At 34.8% G+C, this 21,923-nt stretch overlaps 1 protein-coding gene across 1 annotated transcript in view; it reads right to left on the bottom strand.

The window, feature by feature from the left end:
• TINAG (tubulointerstitial nephritis antigen) overlaps nt 1-21,923 on the bottom strand; it is a 176,871-nt gene that overhangs the window by 107,472 nt on the left and 47,476 nt on the right. The window contains 2 exon segments of the mRNA XM_043963306.1: nt 1,383-1,533; nt 6,163-6,286. Of these exon segments, the coding sequence (XP_043819241.1) occupies nt 1,383-1,533; nt 6,163-6,286 (275 nt within the window).

Here is a 21,923-nt window from a genome sequence, read left to right as displayed (position 1 = left end):
GAAGATAGTCAAAACAGCCCTAGAGTACAGTTTATATTAGCATTCCAGTGACAATTTTCCTTCCATGGAAACTTCCATACTCTTTACCACTTATAGTTTCTCTCAGAAAGCCTTTACTCACTTTTTGTCTATCAAGGGACCTTCTTGGGCTTCCTCACAATTTTCACTTCATCTCCTATTGCCCACCATGTTTTTGTATTGGTCTTGTCCTCCCTTATCACTTCAGCCTTATAGAATCCTTCACTTTCTTCAAGACTTAGCTCAAATGCTCCTCTCAAAACAAAGACTTTCCTGATGTTCACAAATTCTATGACCCTCCCTTCCTAAACTAACCTTATGTCTTTTCTGTGAATACTCATATAGCCACATGTCATCTTCCCTAACAGAATTTAAGTTCATTTAATTTTCATTTTTGTCTTAGCAGAATCCCTGGCACATAGTAGTTGCATGATAATTTGTTTTAAAAAAAATTAATAGGGAGCTTTCTATTATATGAGTCTATGGAAGCAAATTAGTATGATGAGATGATGTCTGATGAGATATTGTCAATCAACATGTATGGATTATCATCAAAATAATAAGCATTTTTAAGACATGTCCAAATGCAATTTATTTACCTATCTGAATAACTTTCCAAATACCCAAATGAAACTGACTAGGATTTTTGTGGGATTTTGTTTTTAAAGATAAGCAGCACTTACATTCCTCATAAGTCTTTAGTCCACTTAAAAACCTTTCTTTAGGTATTAAAAAAAATTGTCCTGACTTGGACTAGGAATGCATGCATTCTTCTAATGGTGTGGTTACATTACAGCAAAATGCTAATAGATATTAAAGGATAGCAAACAATTTCATGTAATAAGTCATTCATCAAGTTAATTCAATAAACATTTCCCTACACTGTCTTTCTGCCACTCAGACAATAGGTGTAGTTGAAATACTCTAGCCTTGGAATTAGGAGAGAACAGGGTCTAAATGTTGCTCCAAGTGTTGGTATGACAACGGGCAACCCATTCAATCTCTCCTCTTCGGTTTTTTGTTTGTTTGATTGATTTTAGTTTGTTTGGTTTTTAATCAGTAAAGTGGAGAAATGCCTTACAGTACCCATTTCATAGTGCTATTATAAGGATCAGATGTGACAATATACTCAATAGGCTTTGCAAATAGTAAAGTTCTATGTAAAAGCTAGCTATTATGATTAACATCTGTGACAAGCAGATCATTGCTCTTGGCACTGAGGTAGCTAGAGAGTTTAAATAAGGTCCCTGTCTTTGTAGGTTTATACTAACTAATCAAATACATTTTTTAATATTTGATTATTAATTCTAACTCTGAATAGTTCCCATAAGAAGTCAGAAAATACATTTTGGGCTGCTATTTACCCACGTTTTCTCAGGTACCACCAAGCTTTGTCAATGTTCCCTCCTTTGCATCCATGACGATTTTTGACACAGCAAGAGATCAAATTCTGAGGAGATAGATTATCTGTGTAACGACCATTGGACTGAATTGCTATTCGATCAGCAGCCACACCTGGTTCAAGGAGAGTATAGACTCATGTTAAAATATAACATTTTGATTCATATTTATAATGCATAATATATTACCTTTCATCTTTCCAATCTATTAAAATGTAATTAAATGTATTATATCAATTCCCTTAATTAGAAATAAGCCCATACTAATGTGTATTGACCCCAGACTATATTTAGGTTGGGTTTGTTTTTTTTTTGGTGAGGCAATTGGGGTTAAGTGACTTGCCCAGGGTCACACAGCTAGTAAGTGTTAAATGTCTGAGGCCGGATTTGAACTCAGGTACTCCTGAATCCAGGGCTGGTGCTCTATCCACTGCGCCATCTAGCTGCCCCCGACCCCAGACTATATTTAAAGGCTACTGAAAAAAGATATTCCATAGCACACTGCAATGACCTTACATCTCTCTCTATATAAATGTGTATATATACACATACACACACAAACACACACATATATATATATATACACACATACACATTTATATATGTAAGTGCATATATATGTTTGTGTGTGCATATACACAGACACACATTTATTTATTTGTTTGTTTGTTTGTCTGCTCATTTATTCATTGTTTGGTTTGTTTGTTTGTTTACTAGACCACACCTCTTCCCTAACTGCCCTTGCTTTGCTTTGAGGTTTGTCTTTGTAACTTTCCTTCTTCATCATCTCAATGGATGTTGCTTAAAATTGCCTTTGTAATCAGTCTCCTCAAAATGCTCATGTTAGAAGACTCTCCACTTTTAAAAAAATTTCTACCTAAGCATGGTTTTTATAGTTCCTATCCTCATAAGCTCCTCAATTCTTTTCACTGGGATTTGTCTGAGGTCGCATAGGTATAAAACAGCATACAAAGTACCACCATTATTCTTATATTCCAGTAACTCCCCATTCAATTTAAAATCCAATTTTAAAGTACCTCATTTAAAGTACCTCATTGCCTTGAAAGTAGAAGGTTTAGTACAAGGGTTCAGAACGAACAAGGATTTTTTTTTCTGATTTAAGGTTACTTTTTATTTGGTCTAAAATTTAATACTTTTCAATGAAAAGCAGTTGAAGTATATGGGTTTTCTATTGTTGTTCTTGTTTTATTTTTCCCCCAAAAAAACATATTTCTACAGAATATACTCCATCACTTACCCAGATATTTCTGAATCTCAAAGAATACTTAGCTCATATTTACATGTAATATTTAGAAAAAGATCAGAGAACAGTATGACTCAATTCATTTGAAGTTGTTTTCATCTCCCTATTTTAAAATCTTTATTGAGCATTACTCATGGGGCACATTTGCTTGTTATCTCTGTTTATTAGTTGCTGTCTAAAAGTTTGCCCTATGTTGCTCGCTCATTCTTGTGGAAACCTTCACTGCTTGAGTTTCTGCCATTCAAACTGAGTTTGGTTTGTCTTTGTAACTAGCCACTTTTTTTGCCATCTTTTCTGAAAACTCCCCTTTTGTCCTTCAACTCTCCATTTTTCTCAATCATTTTTTCTGATTTGCTTTGATTGTTGTTGTATTACTTAATTATCCAGATCTCTAAGGAAAAACATTGTATTCTCATTATAGCTATCAAGCCATATCCTGCCTCAAACACTAGCTCAATGACCCTGGTCAAGTCACTTAATCATGCTGTGCATTGGGTTCCTCATATGTAAAGATAATAATAGGACCTTCCTCATAGAGTTGTGAGAATCAAATTAATTAAAATATTTATAATGATAATAATATAACCTTCCTCATAAAATTGAGAACCAAATGAGTTAAAATAGCATGTTCTGCAAACCTTAAAGTCTCATGTAAATGCTAGATATATTTAAATGCTAGCTATAAATTAATGATAATAGATTTATACCATATTATATAATATAACAATATAATACAAAAATAATGTGTTATAGTGTGGCTAGATAACTCGTCTTAGAATTTTAAAGATATGGGTTCAAATTCCACCTTTGACACCTATTTGCTATGTGACTCTGGTGTACTCATTTAACATCTCAGTACTCAACCTACCTTTCTACAATTGTTACATTGAGAGAGGGCATTTCCACATTTGAGAGTTCTCTATATCAATGAAAAGACAAGTATACTACCTACCTACAATGCAATGGAGTACAATACAGTATAGACTAAAGGCAATATATTAGGTACTTAACATATTCATGGGAATCATCTCAATTAGGTAAAGATATTCATGGATTCTCAAAAAGCATAGAAGGGAATAGAACACCAGGCAGATAAATGTGAGATAAGATAAGGATGGTAAGAAATAGTGCAAATAAGATAATTTGTTCTGTGGAGCCATAGGCAAAAAGGAGATGGTGTGAACATGATGTTCCAAAGAGTATCCCTGAAAGGGGACAAAAGGGCATCACAATTAATGATTGAATGGTACTAGAGACAAACATTGCTATTTTTAAAATTTTGATAAGTGGGGCAGCTAGGTGGTGCAGTGGATGGAGCACAGGCCTTGGATTCAGGAGGACCTAAGTTCAAATCCAGCCTCAGACACTTTACACTTACTAGCTGTGTGACCCTGGGCAGGTCACTTAACCCCAATTGCCTCACACACACACACACACACACACACACACACACACACACACACACACACACACAAATTTGATAAGTAATATTTCTTTTAAGGCTAAGGCATTTTTGCAAATCAAAAGGGTAACTAAAAAGTAACATGACTTTAAAAGCAGTCACCTGAGAGTGATTTAATACCATAATGTTGCCAATATTCAAATCTCTCTTTAAAGTAAGACTTGTCCTCTAAGGTCCTTTACAATTCTAAATCTGATCCTAAGATTGTCTTCAGAGTTTGTAGGTGCTTATATTCAATTCTAAAAAAATTCATACTTTGAAGGTGACTTTAATGTTTGGAAATAGCCAGAAGTCATATGGAAACAAGAAACAAGACTGGCAAATCAGGTGGGTGGTCCATTTGAGTAACATGATTTCTAGTAAAAAGAAAAAAAAATGATATGACTATAAAGAAATGAGATGGTTTTTATTCATAACTTGTCAACTGACTGTAGAAAAGAGAGCAAAGAAGGAGTTCCGGAAATACTTTAAGCAATGGCAACACCTTGGGTAATACATTAGACTGCAAACTCCTTGGTAGCAAGGACATTTTTTGCCTTTCTTTGCATCCTCAGAGCTTAGCACAATGCCTGGTAAATTCTAGGAAATTAATAAATGCTTCATGTTGATATGTTGACATGTCTAGTTCTCAAGGAGACTTCTTAGAAGGAGACAACACTCACTCAATGCATAAGTTCTGGTATATTTCTTTTAATTTTTTTCATCTAATCACTCTGAATATATTTTCAAAACATTGAATTTTTTCAGTTTGAAAGAGAAAATACATGTTTTTAGAAGCTCATATTCAGCTACATATTTCTATTTCTTCATACTTCAAAATAACTTAATAATCATTTATTCAATAAAAAAAAATACTTCCATCACTTCAGAAAAGGAAGGCCTGAGTTAAAATATGACCTAAATCACTTAATCTCTCCATGTCTCAGTTTCCTCAACTATAAAATGGGAATAACAATAGCACCTATCTTCCGAAGTTGTGAGGATCAAAAGAGATCATTGGAAAGTGCTTAGCACAGTGTCTTAAACATAGTGGGTGCTTAATAAATGAATGTTTCCTCCTTTCTTTCCTTACTTTCTACTCTGTCACATGCACTGAGTAAGAAATACAAAGATGTCAAAGAACTTGCATATTAGTGGGGAGATATGACATACCATGTTCCCCAATAAATAAATATAGGACATTTGCAGGATATATCAAGGAAAAAAATATAAACTCACAGTGGTCTGCTAAGTGATTTGGCAGGAAGGAGAGGAATCTAAGAATTCAGAAAAGGCCACCTGAAAGACGTGGCACTTGAGCCAAGCCTGAAGGGAGTTATGTGTTCTATAAGATAGAGGGGAGGGAGTTAATTCCAGATGTGAGGGACTTCTTCTGCAAAGACAAGATGAGAATTTCATGAAGAGAGTATAGCAAATAGGTAATTTTGGCTTGAGTGCAGAGTGCACATCTAAGTATAAAAATAAGCATTAAAATTGTATAAAGATAAAATCTACCATATGCTCTATTATGTCTGTGTGTAGAGGTATCTGCCAAATCTGAATGTTTAATCAACTGCTCAATCAATCAGTAGTGTATTTATAATATTTTGTCTCTCCAAAAAGAAAAAGAAAGTGAGTGATAGGGTAGGAAAAGATGATGTGTTTGATTTATTTTTCTCTAAAAATTAAACAGAATGGGAATATCAATTTTTAAGCCTGCAAATCTGATAGTTTACTTTGGGCATGATGTAGAATTTTAAAGATATAACCATTATTTAATTTACAAAATACAAATTACAATTGTAATCTATTTAGAATTTGGCTCTAGAGATTTTAATAAGTCAAATTCTAGACCAGGAATCAGGGGACCTGAGTTTGTGTTTAAGGTCTGCTATTAGTTAACTGTATTACTTCTCTTGGTCTCTGTTTTGCCATTTACAAAATGAGATTGAACCAGATAATCTCTAGGTCCTCTCTAGTTCTCATACCCTAAGGAATACTGGACATTATAGATAAGAGAATTAGAATAACAATATTACTTGCAGTGGAAAACGCCCAGGATGCAGCACAGTTTTTTTGATCCAATGGGTCATGAGTCCATCCAGGCCACTTGTAGGAGGACATAAAAAACTCTGGAAGATCAATCTCTGAAGGCAAAGTGACCTAAAAAAAAGTGAAAGGGAGAGAGAGAGAGAGAGAGAGAGAGAGAGAGAGAGAGAGAGAGAGAGTCAGTTCAGCACAAGACCACATGATCATATATTTAAAGTTTGAAGAGACTTTAGAGTTCATCCATTCCAACTTCTTCATTTAATAGTTAATTCATCTGAGACCCAGAGAGGTGATTGTACAAAGCCATACATATAGTAAGTAGCAGAACCAGGAATTAAAGCCTTATCATCTATATCTATGCTAACTTCTGCACTATCTTGCTTTTATACTCTAAGAAAGGTACAGTCAAAATGGGGCAGCTAGGTAGTGCAGTGATTAGAGCACCTGGCCTGAAATGAGAAAGCCATGAGTCAAATCCAGCCTCAGACACTTAGTTAGCTATGTGACTCTGGGCAAGTCACTTTAATCCTGTTTGCCTCACTTTCCTCATTTGTAAAATGAGCTGGAGCTGGAAATGGCAAACCACTCCAACAAAGAAATAGGTATAGAATGAAAGAGAAATGGCCAGACAGAAGTTTCTGTTTAAAAACAAAATCAAACAAACAAAATATATGTGTGTGCGTGTGTGTTTGTTTATATGTATATATAAAACATATAAACATTAAACAAATATATGTATATATCAATTATATATATGTATGTATGTGTGTGTATATATATGTATATGTATATATGTATGTATATGTGTGTGTGTGTGTGTATATATATATATATATATATATATATATATATATATATATATATATATAAATTTTAGTGGGTGGTGGCTGTATAATAGTATTCCATTGCCAAAGAGAATTGATTAAAGGGTTTTGATGTCATTTTGTTTTGTTTTGGTCTGTTTGGTTAATATTTTTCCTTGCCACTAGAAGTCTGTGCATTTGGTAAAGTGGTTGGCAATACTGTATAGGATAAATTGGAATAAACAAAGACTGGGGATGGTGAGGAGAATGATGATAAATGATGGTGGTGGTGATTAATGATTGCAGATCAGTCTAATGGTGCTTTATGCTTTGCATCATTCATATAGCTCTCTACTCAATGTTTGTGAATTTTTTTCTTGGCAATTCAAGATATTTGAGTGGCATAGCTAAGAATGTGAATTTTTCAGCCCAGACTTTTAAGGGGGAAGGTGGTAGTAATAAAAGATAGATAGATAGATAGATAGATAGATAGATAGATAGATAGATAGATAGATAGATAGATAGATAGATAGATAGATAGATAGATGAATATAGATCTTAACAGCAAATGTGGTGAAGAGCGACTACTTTTTACAGTATTGTAAAGGGAACTGGCAGGTAGAAAGATTATTGTGGGTTATTGTAGTGCAGCAATGCTTTTATCGCTCCTGATGTTTCTATCATCCTGAGTCAGAGCTATGCTCATTAGAGAAGATGACATAGTGTTATTTAAATCCATCCTCCACAGGAGCAAGTATTTTCAAGGTCTTGTACTTTTTTTTTTCTTTTCTTGCCTCTAATCTGAGTCAGGAATGGGTTTCCTACATAGTAATCCAGGGATTGACAGTCTTAGAGCCCTAGGCAATATACTAATTTGATACCTTGATGACTGACAATTCAAGTACTTTGGTAATTTGATTCCTTCCCTTCAATTCCTATGCAATCCCCTAGCATTCTTTCCCCATGGGGATGATATTAAGGTGTGTTGGAACCTATCTGTTAGGTCTTTGAGGAAGAAAAAGATTTCTTTAGATCAGCAGTATCAATGGTATACTATAAAAGCATGATGCCCTAGGACACAATGTTCAAATTCATCACATAAGAGATCTATAACTGAAAGAGATTTCAGAAGCCAGTTAGTCCAAATCTCACATTTTACAGATGAGAAAACTGAAGTGCAGGAAATTTAAGTGACTTGTCCAAGATAGTGTCAGAGGCAGGATTAAACCCAGGTCTTCTGACTCCAGAGCATGTGTAAAAAAAAATTCATCTTTATCTCTTTATTTAAATAGTATCCATTTATACAATCACCTTTCTGAGATGGGGAATAAAGTACTATGGGTCTAAATGAATGGGTTAATTAAAATGAAATCTCAAAGCTGGGTGTGTTTTTTTTTATTTAAATTTTCTGGAGTGGTCTACCTTATGTATATTTCCAGAATGCAATAGGAAATATAGGCGTTTGGATTTTTTTTTTGTTGATTTGTTTTTTAGCAGAAGGGTAGCAAATAGAGTAGGTAGTTGTTGCTATTTTTAAGTTTTTGAAAATATATATACATTATATACATTTATGTTTGCATAATATATATTCTCTATGGATACATCTGTGTATGTGTATATATGTGTGTGCATATGCAGTGGTCTGACATTTTATATAGACATATAAATAGATAAAATGTCAGGATACTACTCAAGTCTCTTACAAAAATTACCTATGACAGGTACGCAACATCTCTGATAACTGAGTGGAAGATGATTTAAAATGAATCTATTTGAAAATGTGTACCTACCTAACAGCCCCTGGACCTGAATAGCAACAGGAGAGAGAAGAGATTTGTTCAACAGAACATCTCCCTTGAGAGTGAAAGAAATTAGACACTGGATCTATATGTACTTAGACTATGTTCACATGGATGATAGTTGAAAATGAATAAATGATTTTTAGATTTCAATCAAACTGGTCACCATAAGATATCTATAACAATATTATGGATGAAGCCATTGAAATCAGGGTTCTTTTGATTAGTTGACACTAATTAATTGAATCATATCACAATAGGCAGCTAGTTGGCATGGTGGCTAGTTTTAGAGTTTGAGTCAGGAAGTCTTGAATTCAAATCCAGCCTCAGACACTTAGTAGTTACCCAACTAGTGATAGTAAATAGGTAAATTAATTTTACCTCTTTGTGTCTCAATTTCTTCATCTGTGAAATGGGAATGATAACAGCACCAACCTGGCAGGGCTGTTGTGAGGGTCAAATGAGATAATGCATACAGTGGTTTTCAAAACTTAAATATGTGGTTATGTAAACATATTATATAGTGGAGAGAAGCACGTGTTGGCCCCTTAAGTAATTAGCATCCAGGGATATCATGCTCACTTCATTAGCAAAGCATTGGAGGTACAATCTAAGACAAATTCCTACTTTTATTTACAAGTATTTGAGAAGCAAAATATCTAATGAGATAATGAATATAAAGCACTTTGCAAATATTAAAATGCTATGTAAACACCAGCTATCATTTATATAGCACTTTAAACTTGTTAAGAGACATTATCTCATTTTTATCCTCACAATAACTCCAGAAGGTAGGAGCTAGTATTGTGCCCAACTTACCAATGAGGAAACCAAAGCTCAAAGAAATAGAGGAATAGATAGATAGATAGATAGATAGATAGATAGATAGATACATACATACATACATACATACATACATACATACATACATACATAATGTATAAGTAGATGAGATAGAAGATAGATGATACATAGATACATAACTGGATAAATAGGTGGGACAGAGACAGCATGTCAGGTCTGGAGTCAGGAAGATTCATCTTCCTGTGTTCAAATCTGGCCACAAACACTTACTAACTGTGTGACCTTGGCAAGTCATTTTACCCTGTTTGCTTCAGTTTCCTCATCTATAAATTGTCATCCTGAGTCACAGCTATGCTCATTAGAGAAGAAGATGACATAATGTTATTTAAATCCATCCTCCACAGGAGAAAGTATCTTCTTCTTCTTCTTCTTCTTCTTCTTCTTCTTCTTCTTCTTCTTCTTCTTCTTCTTCTTCTTCTTCTTCTTCTTCTTCTTCTTCTTCCTCTTCATTATTATTATTATCGTTGTTATTACTATTGTTACTATTATTATTACTACTAATGTTTTTATATATTATATTATCATATATATGTTTTTATAATTTTTAAGGTGCAATTATGGGATCAGAGATTTAGATTTGGAATGGAATTTCATATTTATTGTGTATATATTTGTTTTATATATACTATATATTGTGTAAACATACATACAATATAAAAATACCTATGAATACACATATTGTCTGTTGTCTCCCTAATGGAAAGTAAAATCCTTAAGAACAAGGATATTTTCTTTTTTGCAGGGGAGGGGCATTTTATCCCCAGTGCTTTGCATACTGTCTGGAACATAGTAGACACATAATAAATGCCTGTTGATTGGCAGATTGATTACCTGATTGATTGATCCGATTCCCCCTTTTTCCAGGTAAAGGAAATTAAATAACATTGCTCTCCCAATGTCACCAAAAGTAATGAGTGGCAGAACCAAAATTTAAACCCACATCTCTGATTCATATCCAGGATTCTTTCTCTCTAATGGGTTCAGAATTTTAAAAACAAATTTATATTTATATCTTTTTCTTTTATATCACCTAGTTTTCCCTTTGGATCTCTCTACTTCCCCTTACCAGAGAGCCATAATTTTTTACAAAAATGTTTTAAACAACAAAAAAGGAACAGATAATGTCAGCTAAAATTAATCAGAACATAAAAAAACACTAATGTCATCTTAGATACCTTAATTTGTTAATAAAAGAAGATTTCAAGAAAAAGCTTTCAATTTTATGTAAATGAAGTTGTCTTTTTTATGTTTTGTAATTGCATCTATCCCTTCTTTTTTGGGGGGTGGGGGGAGGCTGGCCAATGAAGATTAAGTGACTTGCCCAGGGTCACACAGCTAGTAAGTGTCATGTCTGAGGCTAGATTTGAACTCAGGTCCTCCTGAATCCAGGGCTGGTGCTTTATCCACTGTGCCACCTAGCTGCCTCCCTATCCTTTCTTTGGTTAAGAATTTATCCCTTACCCTATGCTGTGCAAACTATATGATCTTTTTCTCTTCTATTCTTTTGTGGCATGATCTTTAATATTCAGGCTGTGTATACATTTTTAATTTATTTTGGAATATGGTATAAGATGTTGCTCTAAGCCCACTTTATGGGTTCAGATATTAAAAATGATGCATACCAAAGGTGGAGGCAAGGGTATAACATAACCCAGGGCAATTCATCATCTAAGAAGAGTGCAAAGCATAATAAAGCCCCAAATGACTTGGGCTTTGTAAAAAAAATGCTAAGGAAAAAAAAAGAAGTTTTATGAGGGAAATTTAGAGCAAAATGTAATGTGAATAAAGGCATACAGTTTACTATTTAGGGTAGATGGTGTAATGGTAACAGAAAGAGAAGAAAAAGCTAATTCTTGTTTCCCTAATTAGCTTCTATGCAAGAGTTGAACACCATCCCACTGAAAAGTTCCATTTCATAATTGACTTTGCCTAACTCTACTAAGTCGAGGCTTGTTTTTTTGCCTTCTCTTCCTGGGAATCAGACCTCCATAATTAGGAGTATGCTGGTAAATGTTTAACAGCTAGGTAAAATAATAGGGGGGAAAATAAATATGTGACCCACTTTTTTTTAAGATGAAATCCCTATGGACTTCAATTTTATTTCATTTGACTAATAGAAATGAATCTGACAAATACTAAACTTGAGAATTAGAAGGGACCACAGTGGCCATCTATTCTAACCCATACAGGAGAGGAATTAATAAACAATAATCTACTAGACAAAGGTCATTTAACTTCTGTTGGAAGCTCTCCAAAGTAGGGAAGACTATCTTTTCTTGAGGCAACCTACTCTAATTCTACTTCTCATTCTAGCTCTAATTCTTTTTTTTATCATAAAAGTATTTTATTATTTTCTAGATACATGTAGAGATAATTTTCAATATTTGTTTTTATAAGATTTCTAGTTCCAAATTTTTCTCCCTTCCTCCCTTCTCTCTCCCCTCCCCAAGACATCAAGCAATCTGATATAGGTTATATATGTAAAATCACATTAAACATATTTCTGCATTAGTCATGTTGTGGAAGAAGAATCAGAAGAACAAAAGGGAAAAACTTCAAAAAAAAAAAGAAAAAAAAGGAGAAACAGTATAGTTCAATCTGCATCCAGATTCCACAGTTCTGGGGGCAGCTAGGTGTTGCAGTGGGTAAAGTACCAGTGCTGCATCCTGGAGGACCTGAGTCAAATCTAGTCTCAGACACTTGATACTTACTAGCTGTGTGACACTGGGCAAGTCACTTAACCCTTAACATTGCCCTGCAAAAAAAAAAGGAACAAAAGAAAGAAAGAAAAAAAAGATTCACAGTTCGTTTCTTCTGGATTTAGAGAGCATTTTTCATCATGAGTCCTTTGGAATTATCTTGGATTATTGCTGAGGAGTTAAGTCTATCACCGTTAATCGTCACACAATGTAGTTGATAATGTGTACAATGTTCTCCTGATTCTGCTCACTTCACTCAGCATCAGTCAACTTAAGTCTTTCCCGGTTTTTCTGAAATCTGCCTGTTTATCATTTCTTATAGCACAATAGTATTCCATAACACTCATATACCACAACTCGTTTAGCAATTCCCCAAATGATGGGCACCCCTCAATTTCCAATTCCTTGCCACCACAAAAAGAGCAGCTATAAATATTTTTCTACATGTGGGTCCGTTTCCCTTTTTTATGATCTCTTTGGGAAAAAGACCCAAGAGTGGTATTTCTGGGTCAAAGGGTATGCACAGCTTTATAGCTCTTTGGGCATAATTCCAAATTGCTCTCCAGAATGGTTGGATCAGTTCACAGCTCCACTAACAGTTCATTAGTGTTCCCATTTTTCCACAGCTTCTCCGACATTCATTATTTTCTTTTTTTGTCACATTAGCCAATCTGATAAATGTGAGGTGGTACCTCAGAGTTGTCATATGACCCACTTTTAAGTTTAATATGCATTATTGACATTTCCTCTATCACTTTCTTCAGTACAGAAAATCAATAATAAAATTTTTGTAGTGTTTGTCAATTTCTGAGATGTAAATATTTTCACCCAAAATTAAACAATTGACTTGTTTGAACTAACTTTATCATACTCTTGCCATAACTTTCTACAATGTCACCAATATTCAATAGAATGAGTACCCTCCTCCCTCTCCATTTAGAATGTAAGGTCCTGGAGGACAGGCACTATCTTAGCTTCTTTTTTATCCCCAGTACTTGACATAGTGACTGACACATAGTAGGTTCTTAACAAATGTTTATTGATTGATTGATCTTTTGCACCTGGCTCTTCCTTCTCTCTTTTCTCCTTCCATTGGTCCCTTGGTCAATTATTCCACTGAGTCAAAATCACTTTAATGTACTATCATCTAATCTATGTTTCTCTGCCTTATGAGGATAGTGTGAAGGTTGTTTTTTAATACATTGCTGAAATATAACTATCCCTAGCTCTGACATATCCACGTGGTCTATGAGTTGAGTAGCCCTGTCAAAAAAGGAAATTATGTCAAAATGGCACGACATTCAAAATCATCATATATTCATTCTTTAAGTACTCACTAATCATTAATTTAACAATCTATTATAGAAACACAGAATTGGCATCAAGTGTATTAACCAATATAGATAGATAATGCATTTATTAAGTCCTTTCTGTTTGGTACTGGGTAATATGCTAAGCACTGGGGAGTTAAATACATGCAAACAAGATTGTCCTTGTCCTCAAGAGTCTTACAATCTAATGGGAATAGGAGGAGAAGGAGAGTACTCTTCCTTTATATATTGTCTTCTCATATTAGAATGTAGAAATAGAAACAAATAACAGAGGGAAGGCACTAGAAATAAGAATAGTTGATAAAAGCATAGATTTATAGTTGAAAGGAATCTGAAAAGTCATCCAATTCAAAACACTTATTTTACATATGAGGAAATTGAGGCCTAGAGATATTTAGTAACTTTCCTAGTATCATCCAATTACTGTCTGAGGAATGATTTAAAATCAGGTTGTTCCATCTCTAAGATCAGTGATATCTCCATTGTACCACACTAAGAAAGAGAATGCACATTTAGCTAGTACTTAACAGTCTACAAAGTACTGTCATCATGATCCATGTGGTAGGTAATATGAGCATTTTTATTACCATTTTATAGAAGGTGAAACTGAAAAACAGAGAAGTTAAGGCCCTACAAACACCTAAAGGAGATCAGAGATAAAGGAAAAGGTCCTTTATATACAAAAATATTTGTAGTAACTCTTTTTGAGGTGGAAAAAAAAACCTTGATACTAAAAGGATCTATAACAATTAATGAATTAACGAAATTGTGAATATGATGGAGTAGTACTTTGATGTAAGAAAAGAGGAAATTGATGATTTTAAGGAGCCATGAAAAGAATGATATGATGTGATCCAGAGTGAAGGAAGCAGAACCAGAAGAACAACACATACTATAAAAAAATATTATAAAAGATGAACAATTTTGAGGACTATAACAAAGTGATGAAGAATGAAGTGATGGGGCAGCTAGGTGGCGCAATGGATAGAGCACCGGCCCTGGATTCAGGAGGACCTGAGTTCAAATCCGACCTCAGACACCTAATACTTTCTGCGTGACCGTGGGCAAGTCACTTAACCCCAATTGCCTCACAAAACAGAAAAAAAGAATGAATTTAGCAACACAACAAGAACAATTTATATAATTACATTACTCAAAGTTATAAGAGCCACAATCAATACAATGACCATGATTCTAGAGGATGAATGATAAAGCATGCTTTCTATCACAGAGATGTGATAGAATTAACATAAAGAATAAGACATATATTTTGTACACAACCACTAAGGGAATGTGTTTCTTAACTATCCATATTTGTTATATGAAATTTATTTTTTTTTCCAATGAAGAAGGTACTAAGGAGAAGAAAATATAGATCTCTGTAATTTTTTTTAATTGAGAGGTGGGGATGCTAAGAATATAAAATGTTACATGTACCTTCAGATGAGGACACTGTATTGTTAATTTTACTTAGCTATTTTACTTTGTAATAGAAAACCTCTAAGTAATCTGTAAATATTTGTAATATAAAAGGAAAAAGTAAGAAAATTGTTTTAAAAAATGGTTAGAGGTACAAAAATGATCCTATATGTATTTTCTTCTTTCTTTCTTCCTTTCTTTCTTCCTTCCTTCCTTCCTTCCTTCCTTCCTTCCTTCCTTCCTTCCTTCCTTCCTTCCTTCCTTCCTTCCTTCCTTCCTTTCTTTCTTTCTTTCTTTCTTTCTTTTTTCTTTTTTTTCTTTCTTCTTTTTTTGCAGGGCAATGGGGGTTAAGTGACTTGCCCAGGGTCACACAGCTAATAAATGTCAAGTGTCTGAGGCCAGATTTGAATTCAAGTCCTCCTGAATCCAGGGCCAGTACTTTATCCACTGAGCCGGCTAGCGGCACCCCTCCCCCATACATAATTTTTAAAAGAACATAAGGGCCTGGTCTAAGGTGGAGATGCTTAACCAAGAGAATATTTGGAATTGGGTGAGAAGTCCAAAAGAGCTGAGTAGGATATTCAGACTCCTCTAGAGAAAACAGATTAGTCTTATTCTCTATAATTCCAAAGAATATAAATGTGATGAATGCTTAGGAGTTATAGGATGGCAGATTTCATATATAGCTATAAAAATGTATGCATATATATATAGAAATATAAACATATATTGCAAAGAATTAATTGTTATTTGAGGTTTTTATGCCTCTGCGTGCACTGGCCTGGGGCTCCGCAAACTGCATGGTGCTCCACCCACTGGTTGTAGTGGTTGCCAGGGCTCTGGCACCTCATGTCATCACCACTTGCCAACGCCTACATGGGCCTGGCAAAATTATAATGATTGGAAGCCTAGTGAGAGCAGTCATGTGACTGTCAGAGTGGCCATCCCATTGGCTGGGGCTGTGTGGGGTGTTTCTAGGTTTGAGGGAGGAGAATTGGGCATTGGAGGTGGAAGCTGGAAAGTGATAGGCATTCTGCTGCGTATGTTCAGCTGATTCCTGGGAGGTGGTATTTTTTCAGGTATTATAATTTCCCTTTCCCCATTTTCCCTTTCGCTTTATCCTACTGATCCTGTTTGTGTTGTTTTTTTTTTAATTCGTTCTTGTTAAAATAAATGTTGTTCTGTTTTGAGGGAGGCTGCTGGTCTGCTTCCTTGCCCCAATATTGGGGCAAGCTGCTTAGCTAGCACTCCTCAATTAAAAATTGGTCCCCACAATATATACATATCCCTATGAACACACACATGTATATATGTACATACTCATATACATGCATACATGAATGCAAGCACACGCATATACCTACATGCATCAATATGTACACACATATGCATGTTTGTGTATATATACCTACCAACTAGAGCCCCCAAAAAATAGAATGGCAGAATGGGAATCTCTGACCTATCCATCCCTAGAAATATGCTATTTAATTATCTGTGAGTGATAGCATATAAGGGCTTCATGAATCAAGACATCAGTTATTTAATGATGCATCCAGTTTGAAGATTTTATATTTTTACCACTTAAAAATATTAAAACCAGGAATGGTCTTTTCCCATTCTTGTTATTGGTATTCTGTCAACAGAGACATTACCTAGAAATAACTTTCACTTGTTAGACAAAACTATTTTTTTCCTTGAAAGTTGAACAGCAATCATGTTATGCCAGGAATTCTATTTTGGGATCTTACTTTTAGGATTTTTCAAGGTTTTTCAACTTGTTTTAACAACCCCAAATTATTGCCTCATTGTCCTACAAAACAAGTCCATTATGCTGTAGTAGTTGAAGCAAGATAGACACCCACATTGCCTTGCAATCATCTTTGCCTCTTGCCATCAGATAATCTGCCATAATCAGCACAATGCAAATTGTGCATCCCTTCATTCCATGATAATTGCATTGCTCTGTAAATTACAAGTGCTTTTCAGAGTTTTGTGAATAAAAGTAGGAATTAGTCTATGACTACACCTCCAGTGCTTTGCTAATGAAATAAGCATGACATCCCTGGATACTAAACTTGGTTGATGGAGCAACAGGTCTTTCCCTTTGCATTTATACAGCATTTTTTAGGGTTTTAAAAGAACTGCACTTATTTTATCTTATTTGATCTTCAGAACAACATTAAAAAGCAAGTGCTTTTATTTTCCCCATTTTATAACTAAGAAAACTGATTCATATTGAAGTTAAAGAATTTGCCCAGGGTCACAACGCTGTTAAATTTATGAGGTCATGTTTGAACTTGGTCTTCCTGAGTCCAAGTTTTATACCACTTAAGTGAAGAATTGGCAGTAGGAAGCAGGACTGTACCATGCAATTACAGTTGATTTGTTATCCTTACTCTACTCCACTCTTTTAAAACATAAATTGGGGGTGGGGGCAGCTAGGTGGCACAGTGGATAGAGCACTGGCCCTGGATTCAGGAGAACGTGAGTTCAAATCCAGTCTCAGACACTTACTAGCTGTATGACCCTGGGCAAGTCACTTAACCCCATTGCCCTGCAAAAGAAAAAAAGAAAAAAAAACATGAATTGGAAGTTTATAACACTATATTTTAAAATTTTTATTTTTATTTATTTTTTGTTTTTGTATAACCTTCATTTTCAAATTTTTCACTCTCTTGCCCCTTCCATTGTAACACGGGAAGGTAAGAAGAAAGGAAAAAACATCAGCTGGGAAAAATTAACTTAGCATCCCAACCGAGTCTAAGAGCATATGCAATACACCAATAAAATAGTCCCCTACTTCTTCAAAGAAGGGAAGGATGTTCATTATGTCATCTTTTCTTCAGGACCAAACTTAGTCATTACAATTTTACAAAATTAGATTTAGTTTTGTTGTTGTAGCTGTTGCTCTTTTCATTTATAGTTTTGTTCTTATGTATATTGTTTTCCAGGTTCTGCTTACTTCACATGAATTGGTTCCTATGTGTCTTACCACACTTCTTGGAATTTTTCATATTCTCCACATCTTAGTGTTTGACGTACCACCATTTGTTTAGCCATTTCTCAATCAATAGAGAGCTACTTTGTTTACAATTATTTGTGGTCACATAAAGTATTCCCATGAGCATTTTGTATATATGAGACCTTTATTTTTGTTATTAATATATTCAGGATATGTGCACAGCACTTGAATCCCTTAGTCAAATAATATGGACAATATACTTACTTTTTTTTTTTTTTAGTGAGGCAATTGGGGTTAAGTGACTTGCCCAGGGTCACACAGCTAGTAAGTGTTAAGTGTCTGAGGCCGGATTTGAACCCAGGTACTCCTGACTCCAGGGCCGGTGCTCTATCCACTGCGCCACCTAGCTGCCCCCAATATACTTACTTTTGTAGCATAAATCCAAATTTTTTTCCAAAATGGATAGGCAAAATCATAGCACTGGCAGTCATACAACCACTCCAAAATTAACTCTTTCTATTTTTTGTTCCTTTTCTCAATTTTTTTTTTTTGCTATGAAATGAAACCCTGGTGTTGTTTTGATTTGTATTTCTCTTATAGAGCATTCTTTCACTTGTCAATAGTTGGTAATTCTTTTTGAGAACTGGTCATTTATATCCTTTGGTCCATTCTCAAAAAGAATTACCAACTATTGACAAGTTAACACAAACTAGTGCTAGATGAGGGGTCTAGACCAGTAGAACAAGAATTTTTTAATGATAATAGTATTAATATAAAGATGTTCATGATTACATCAGAGGCTTTATATTCTGACTTTAAAATTTAAAAAATATCAATGCAACATTTACAGGACTTTGAGTAACAGTACTGTAAATGTCAATATATTTCAACATACATTACTTTAAAAGTTATTTACCATGCAAAACCTTGTTGAAATCATAATAAACATTGAGAAATGTTTGTTTTTTCTAGTTACCTAGTTATTAAACAATATATAACTGAGAGTTCACAGCTATAATTTTAAATGCTCTCAAAATGCTTTTCTACACTTTAAAACAACAAAAGTGAAAAAAAAGTTTCTTGCCTTCCATAGCAGATCACTACAAATCAGTGACAGAACCTCCACATTTCAATGACTGTAACAAGATGCATTACTCTTGAAGATGTCAAATTCACTCAACAGTTGCCATATAATTTGATGTATGTACAGTGCTTCTGGGCAGATAGGTGACATAGTAGATAGAGTGTCTGGCCTGGAGTCAAGAAGACTAATCTCTCTGAGTTCTAATGTGACCTTAGAGACTTACTTGCTGTGTGACCCTAGATGAGTAACTTAACGCAGTTTCCCTCAAATTCCTCAGCTATAAAAATCAGCTAGAGAAGGAAATGGCAAGCTGCTCTAGTATCTTTGCCAAGAAAACCCCAAATGGAATAAAAGTCAAATATGATTGAACAACAACAAATTATTAACTATTTCTTCTACATTACTTCCTTTAGTAAGGGAAATGTGTACAACTTCATTCATAGAAAATTGGTAAAGAAAGCTGGTTTATCAATTCTGGGACACACATGGGTGAGGAAGGCTGTCTGGTAGCTAAGCTCCCTCTTTAGGTTCCAGGTCCCAAGGCAGAGAAGCATGCCTGGGGTTGCTTGCACACCAGAGCACAGGACAGGAGAGTGGTGAACATACCTCACCTTAAATCATACCACCTTGGAAGATCTAAGGACTTACAAATTCCTTGAAGTATCTCAGAGAACAGATGCTTAAACCCCATAAAGCTTGGGACACTGTGAACTCCACCATGGAAGCAGTACCCCACTTTAACAAAGAGTTAAAAGTCAAGAAATAGTGTGTCAAAATAAGCAAACACACACACAAAAAAATAATGCTGACTCTAGAAAGTTCCTATGGTGACAAGGAAGATAAAAATACTCCCTCAGAAGAAGATAAAGTCAAAGCTCCTACATCCAAAGATTCCAAGAAAAATATGGATTGCTCTTAGGCCATAGAATTGCTCAAAAGGGACTTTGAAAATAAAGTAAGAGAGGTAGAGGAAAAAATGGAAAGAGAAATAAGAGTGTTGCAAGAAAATCATGAAAAAAGTCAAAATCGGCCAAATGGAAAAGAAGGTACAAAAGCCCTCTGAAGAAAATAGTTCCTTAAAAATTAGGATTGAGCAAATGAATGCTAATGACTTTATGAGAAATCAAGAAACAATACAGCAAAACCAATAGAATGAAAAAGTAGAAGGCAATGTGAAATATCTCATTGGAAAAACAACTGACCTGGAAAATAGATCAAGGAGAGACAATTTGAAAATTATTGGACTACCTGAGAGCCATGATCAAAAAAAGAGCCTAGACATCATCTTCTAAGAAACTGTGAGGGAAATTTGCCCTGATATTCTAGAACCAGAAGGTAAAATAGAAATTGAAAGAATCCACTGATCACTTCCTGAAAGAGATCCCAAAACAAAAGCTTCCAGGAATATCATAGCTAAATTCCAGAGCTCCCAGGTCAAGTAGAAAATATTGCAAGCAGCCAGAAAGAAACAATTCAAGAATTGTGGAGCCATAGTCAGGATAACACAAGATCTAGCAGCTTCTACATTAAAGGATGGGAGGGCTTGGAATATGATATTCCAGATGGGAAAGGAACTGAGATTACAACCAAGAATCACCTACCCAGCAAACTGATTATAATCCTTCAGGGGGGAAAATAGGAATTCAATGAAACAGAGTAAGTACATTCAGGCATTCTTGATGAAAACATCTGAGCTGAATAGAAACTTTGCCTTTCAAATACAATATCCTAGAGAAGCAAAACAGATAAACAAGAAAAAGAAATCATAAGGTATATTAAAAGATTAAATTATTTACATTCCTATGTGGGAAGATGATACTTCTAATTTATTAGAACTTTCTCATTATTAGGGCAGCTGGGTGGAGAATATGTAAACAGAAGGCACAGTCATGAGTTGAATATGAAGTGATGATATCTTTAAAAAATAAAATTAAGAGGTGAGAGGAATGCACTAGGAGAATGGGAAATAGATGAAATGGGGTAAATTATCTCACATAAAAGAAAAAAAAAAGCTTATACAGTGGAGGGGAAGATGGAGGAGGTGTGGGGGAGTGAGTGAACTTTACTCCCATCAGACTTGGCTTAAAGAGGGAATAGCATACACACTCAATTGTGAATAATAATCTATTTTACCCTGCAGGAAATTATGAGGGGAAGGGGATAAGAGGGGGTGTTAAAGAAGGGAGAGCAGATTAAGGGAGGGCGCAGTCAGAAGCAAAACACTTTTCAGGAGGGACGGGGTGAAAGAAGATAAAAAATAGAGTAAATATCATGGAGAGAGAATAGGATGGAAGGAAATAAAGTTAGCAATAGTAACTGTGGGGAAAAAAATTGAAGCAAGTTTCTCTGACAGGCCTCAGTTCTCAAACACATAGAGAACTGAGTCAAATTTGTTAAAATAAGAGCCATTTCCCAAGTGATAGATGATCAAAAGATATGAAGTTTTCAGATGAAATAAACAAAGCTACCTATAGCCATATGAAAAAAAATGCTCTATCTCACTATTAATTGGAGAGATTCAGGTCTAAACAATACTACCTAATACCTATTGGATTGGATAATAGGACAGCAGAGGAAAATGACAAATGGTGTAGGGGATATGGGGAAAATGAGACATTAATACACTCCTGGTAAAAATGGAAACTGATTCAAACATTCTGCCAAGCATTTTGGAACTATGGCTAAAGGGCTATAAAACCATGCATACTCTTTGACCTAGTAATACCACTACTAGGTTGGTATCCAAAAAGAGATCAAAAACAACAACAAAAAAGGTTGAATTTGAAATTG

Source organism: Dromiciops gliroides, chromosome 4 (genome assembly GCF_019393635.1).
Source record: "Dromiciops gliroides isolate mDroGli1 chromosome 4, mDroGli1.pri, whole genome shotgun sequence".
Taxonomy (NCBI): Eukaryota; Metazoa; Chordata; class Mammalia; order Microbiotheria; family Microbiotheriidae; genus Dromiciops; species Dromiciops gliroides.
Note: the sequence above shows the minus strand (reverse complement) of the source record. Positions and strands in the feature narration are given on the sequence as shown.